At 42.1% G+C, this 6,548-nt stretch overlaps 1 protein-coding gene across 1 annotated transcript; it reads right to left on the reverse strand.

Moving 5' to 3' along the window:
- Positions 1–399: 399 nt before the first annotated feature.
- LOC120226174 (olfactory receptor 1J4-like) lies at positions 400–1,396 on the reverse strand. The gene is given in 2 exon segments (XM_039224364.1): positions 400–1,366; positions 1,368–1,396. Coding segments are annotated over 2 exon segments (996 nt in total).
- Positions 1,397–6,548: the final 5,152 nt, after the last annotated feature.

Consider the following 6,548-nt stretch of genomic DNA (forward strand, 5'->3'; position numbering starts at 1 on the left):
ACAAGGGCTCACTCATGCCTCTGCTATCACATACCAGGTCACCTGGGTGCTGGTTGATTATTAGCTAGAGCATCTGGGTCCTCCTCCATGTGCCCCCCCATCTTCACACACCTTAGCTTGGACTGTTTCTTATGGTGGTCTCAAGGTTCCAGGAGGAGAAGGAACAGAGTCTACATAGGCTTGGAAATCTTGCACCACTTTCACTGAATCTAATAGTCAAAGTCAATAACAAGCCCTGCCCAGATTCAGTGGGTAAGGAAACAAATCATATTTTTACAAGGGGCAGCAAAGTAATTTGGCCATTTTTGCAATTTACAAAAACCACCTCCACAAATTTTCAAGGAGATGTCTCTAGAAGCATCACTAGGAAAAGTAAGAACATAACTGAGTAACTGTTACTTAGAAAAAAATAATTTTCCTCCTATAAAGTGTTCCCAGAGCCAATTTAATGTCCCTGTTCCTCAGGCTATAGATAAAGGGGTTTAACATGGGTGTCACCACTGTATATATAACTGAAGCAATTATGTCTTTGACTTTGGAATTGTTTGATGAAGGAATGAAGTAAATCATTGCAAGAGTCCCATAGTACAAAAACACCACAAGGAGGTGGGAGCCACAGGTGGACAAGGCTTTACAGATCCTCTTGATGGATGGAACCATTAGGATGGTGGCCCCAATGCGAATATAAGAGCCCAAAATAGCACACAATGGCAGGAAAGCAAACACTCCCCCCTCAGTGAAGATAACTAGCTCATTGAGGGAGATGTCTGAGCAGGTCAACTTCAAAAGGGCGGTGAGATCACAAAAGAAATGAGGGATGGTATTGTCAGCACAGAAGGACAGGCGGGATAGAAGGAGAGTATGCAATAAGGCATGGGCACACGAGAAGAACCAGGATCCAGCCACCAGTAAGACACACAGCTCCTCCTTCATGACAGTGGTGTAGTGGAGCGGCTGACAGATGGCCACATACCTGTCATATGCCATCACTGCAAGAAGGAAATTGTCCAGACAGACGAAAAGTATGAAAAAATACATCTGGGAAATGCATGCCACATAGGGGATGGATAAGTGCTGAGTCTGCATGTTCATCAGCATCTTTGGGACAGAGACAGACGAGAAAGAGATATCAGAGAAGGCCAGGTGGCTGAGGAAGAAGTACATGGGGGTGTGGAGGCGAGAGTCCAGCCTGATGAGCAGGATGATGAGCAGGTTCCCCAGCACCGTGGTCAGGTACATGCCCAGGAACAGGGTGAAGAACACGCCCTGCTGCTCTGGCGGGATGGGGAGCCCCAGGAGGAGGAACTCAGACACACTGCTCTGGTTCTCCCTCCTCATGTTGTTCTTATGTCTCCTGGAGATAGAATATCAGAGACTGAGATATGGTGGTTATCATCACTATGTGTACATTACAGCCATATGCTGTTTCCCCTGTGGACTGTATCAAAATTCAGACACACCACACATTTTGCAGTCTGAATCTCCTTCTGCCCCATTGTGGTCACAGAATGCATCAAATTTCCAACAGCAAAAAAGATTTCCTTCAAAGGAGACCAGCATAAATTTCTTCACTTATTTGACCATGTTCCAGATTCCTTCTTGGCACTGAGAACAAAACAGAAAATAAAATATGAAATCCTCTTCCTTCTTGGAGCTCACATTATTGAACACATTATAGAGTACTGATCAGGAGCTAAGGCTCTGTAACTAAAAAAAATATTGAATTGGATTCTAAACTCAATAATTTACTACCTGAGTGGCCTTGGGGACTTTTGTCACCATAGTCAGAGATCCTACTCTTCACCATTCTGCTGTTACTGCCCTTTGTTCATTTGGCAGAATATCCTGGTCCATGTCTGGAATTGTTTCAGGGCTTCAAAATTGCCCTTCAAAATCTACCTACTTGATTTACCTACCTATACTCATACATGTGATGACCCTATATTATATTATCCAAGCCAGCATACTTTAAGAAAAGAGGGGTGTCTCAGTGGCTCAGTTGGTTGAGCATCCAACTCTTAATTTTGGTTCAGGTCATGATCCCAGGGTCATGGAATTAAGTCCTATGTTGGGCTCTGCACTGAGCGTGGAACCTGCCTAAGATTTCTCTCTCTCTCCCTCTGACCCAAACACTCTCCCTTTCTCTCTAAAAATAATTTTTTAAAGACTGAAAAGAGAAGTTAAATAATAATTATACCAGAACAATAGGTCTACACCAAGACTTTCCTAGGCAAACCAGAATGTATGGTCACCTACTTATACCACACTTTCCAATTTTTGAAGGTCTTCCACATGCACTTAGTTACATTAATTAGCAAGCATTAATTGAGTGCCTGTAAAGCAGAAATTCCAACAGTCAATTATTTCATGTTACTATAGTAGAAACAGGTATGAAATCACATACTCCATAGCATGTACTAGTTGATAGACTCTGATCTTAAGCATAGGACTTCTGATAGTCTTTGCACTAAAGGCCAGGCAACTCCCTTGCTGGGAATTAAATCAGACTTAGAGGCCACACACAGAAGCCCTAAGATGGAACCCAGTGAGACACCATCATTCTAAGGCATAGGGATCTGATAGAAGAGCCTCTTCGAAGAACCTCTGTTCTCTGAGCTCATCTCAGTCAGTGGCCCTAGGTGGCTCAGTCGGTTAAGTGTCCGACTTCGGCTCAGGTCATGATCTCACGGTTCATGGGTTCGAGCCCTGCGTCAGGTTCTGTGCTGACAGCTAGCTCAGAGCCTGGAGCCTGTTTTGGATTCTGTGTCTCCCTCTCTCTCTGACCCTCCCCTGTTCACGCTGTCTCTCTCTCTTTCAGAAATAAAATTTTTTTTTTAATTTTAAAAAAAGAGTAGAAATATGGCATTTTGGAAGGTCAATGAAGAAAAGTGCCCTCAGTGCACTGTGGGGTCTTCAAATCACATGGACAAATAGCTTACCACCTGACTTGAGGATGACTCTTCTCAGAGCTGCCTATCTCTGTCTGAAATAAAAAGAGATAAGACATAAAAGGAGAATGTAGTTATGAATCTGTTTATCCAACACACATACATATACACATCTCTGCGCGCGCACACACACACACACCCACACCCATGGACATACACATAAACCCATGCAAACACACATATACATGTTGCCTTCTGATTTTATTTCCCTCCCTTCTATCTATACCTATTTTAGGCTAAAATAGAGTGTAAGTGTTTTATACATAAAAACACACATGTAGTCACACACACACTCATGCACACCATCACAGACGTCAGATCTATATACATTCTCTTCAAGACCTAAACTCATTCTAGATAAAATACAATCAGGGTTTGTGTTACTTTTACATGAATTTACACTCAACTGATAAATAAAACACTGTCACACACAACACAATACATAAACATCACAGTCATCCAGACAAAGCACAACCCACAGAAAAAAGAACATACTATCTACATACAGGTACATGTGCAGTAATGCAAATAGACCACACAAAAACATAAACCTAAACAACACATGAACACACACACACACACACCAAAAAGTTTTCCCTCCATAATCTATTGTAACCCTGTCTACATGAACAGAGTTGGTACATGAGTTAGTTAACTACTAAGTACATTGGGTTATACAAACAACACAAAAAAATACACGCATGCATACACATCCTTGCCTAAACATACACGTCCAGTGCCAGGTGGTGATTCTCCATCTTCTGACCTACAGCACTCCTTGGTGAGCTCAGACATTTCTGGTCAAGGTTTTTCCCTGGGCCTTCACTTTTTGTTCAGCACACCTGGTATCCAAGGAACAAGTTCTCATGACCTAGGGACCTTTTGAAGATTTCATCTCTGTTTTCCAGCAGCATAAAAATGGGCAAGAAGATCTCTATTCACCAACAAGGTTAATACCCAGGGGGAACATCCTGAGCTTCTGATGAGAGCAGGAGTCTATATAGGCTAATTGCCCAATTTTTTGCTTTCCCCTTGGGAGGTAACCTGTGAAGGGACTAGAGGGGCTGAACCACAAGTCCTAAGAGAAAGTAACCTTGATGTTGATGTCATGGAGCACAGAAGTGACCATGGCCACCTTGGCTTCTGAATAGCTATGGCATGGGATCAGTCTTTCCATACCTTACAGAATGGCCAAAACAGGGTAAGGACTGGTCTTGCAGACTCCCAAATTTCAGACCTGGCTTCCATCAGAGCAAGCGTTCCACTGCTACCTGAGAGCTTGCAGGTCTCCCCACTCCCCTGAGATACTCTGTAGAGCAAGGGCTGAGGCTTGATCAAGAAACAATCAGATGATAAGATTGATCCCAGGGCGTTAGACACAGACTGACCTGAGATCAGTAAAAGCTCTGCCACTGGGTCACCTATGCAAGGGATTTAAGTTCTGTCTCCTCAGACCTATGGCAGGTGGTAACAGCTCCTTGATTGCAATGCTATTGTGAGGGTTAAATGAGATACTGTGTGCTAAGACTAAACCCAGTCAGTTTTCTAAAGACAAGCTGGCCTAAGGGACTAAAATTCTAATGAATTTGCCAAATGAAGAATTCACCCTAAGAACTGGTCAAGTTTGTAACACACCAACCCAAGTCTTCATTTAATTATAAATTATGCTAATAGCAGACTGTGTGTGGATGGGAAACAAGAACACAAGACTATTTTTCATCTTATACTTTTGATAATGGGTCTTCTTCTGTAAGTCAGACTAATGGTAAGATATGACATCACAGAAATGTATACATGACAAAGAGATAAAGAGAGATGGAGATTTTAAGAATTGCAAATGTAGAAGCTGGCAAGTCCGAAATCCACAGGGCAGACAGTCTGCAGGATGGAAATTCAGGGCATCTTGAGGCAATGTCTCTTCTCCAGAAAACCTCCGCTTTTGCTTGTACTCTCAAGGCCTTCAACCAACTAAATAAGAGTAATCTCCTTTACTTAACATTATTCTACTTTACTTACATATATTTACTTTATAAAATATTTTACCTCATTTACTTAAATTATATTCTTTTACTTAAAGTCAACTGATAGTAGATGTCAATCATATCTACAAAATACTCCATGGCAACACCTGAATTACTATTTCATTAAATAACTGGGTACCATAGCCCAGCCAACTTGACAGAAAATTAAACATCACAAGTGGTGAGTCAAGGAATGCCAGTCAAGGAATCTTCACCTGGGAAAAATATGGAGATGGGGTTGCTATGGGAAAATAGATCAGCAACCAGTAAGGGGTACTGTTCCATCTCTGAACAAAAGAAATCAAGGATGAATGAGGATACTGAGAGTACTCAATGAAACATTCTGGTCCCTTGCTTGAGTTTTAGACCTGAACCACTTTTAAACCCAGAAGCCACTGACTGATGGAAAGGCCATGTCCCAAGAAGGAAGAGCCATGCAACACCACAGGGAATGCACCCATGGTGATTCTCCCTGACTTTCCCCAGAGGTACCTATGGCCATTTACTTGGGCAACTTTATATGGGAAAATGTCATCATGGTGTCATTGTTAGAGAGGATGCAAATAGGGATAAGGTACTAAATGGAGTACTGGTTCAATTAGTTATACAGTGGGTCCACTTAATCTGCAGACACACTATGTAATTTCAGTAGTGTCCTTAAATATAATTACAAAGAATACTTGGAAGTTAGCACATCACCAACATTGGATCCCTGGCCTGTGGGGATCCTCTGAAGCTGCCCATCCCCAAGTCAAGATAATAAGTCAAAAATAATATATCTGAGGGGAATGGAAGAGAAAGCATGCCACAGTGGGTGTCCATCATTTCTCTCTTTAACTCACCATTTGAGTTCCTACAAAAACCAGACAGACCCTGGAAGGTGACAGTGGACTATTGCAAACTCAACCAAAGAGTAGCCTCAATCTCAGCCATCTTCCTAGATGTGGTATATTTGCTACCTAAGACTAACTAATATGTGGCCTTAACTACATGGTTTTCAGCCGCTGATCTTGTGGACACATTCTTTTCCAGTTCTAACACATAAAAGGATCAGAAGCAGTTTGCGTGTACTTTGAATAGAAATGGTATATGTTTTTCCCCAAGGTTCTGTTAACTCTCTTGAATTCTGTCATAATATAGTCTGAAAACATGCAGACAACCTAGGTATCCCACAGAACATCACACTGGTCCACTGCATCAATGACACCATGGTAAATGGATCAGATAACCAAGAAGTTGCTAGCAGGTTGGAGCCTTAGAAAGACATGTACAGTCTTGAAGGTGAAAGATAATCACCACAAGGATGCAGAGGACCCATTATATCAGTATTATTTATGGAAACCCAGTGTGATCTAGGGAAGGGATCAGAAAGCTATGACTGCGTAGAATATCCCCTATAACCAGCTGACAGAGGAAGGAAAACCCTGAGCATGGTTCATGAGTAAGTCAGCTCACTGTGTAAGTGCAGGTCAAAAACGAATAATGACTCTACTATAGCTCATCAGGAGTTGCCTTGTAAGATAGTCCTCAGTTGCCTTGTAAGATAGTCCTCAGCTTTAAGCTCTCTCTTTGGGGTTGG

Source organism: Hyaena hyaena, unplaced genomic scaffold, assembly GCF_003009895.1.
Source record: "Hyaena hyaena isolate Hyena2069 unplaced genomic scaffold, ASM300989v1 scaffold_1627, whole genome shotgun sequence".
NCBI lineage: Eukaryota > Metazoa > Chordata > Mammalia > Carnivora > Hyaenidae > Hyaena > Hyaena hyaena.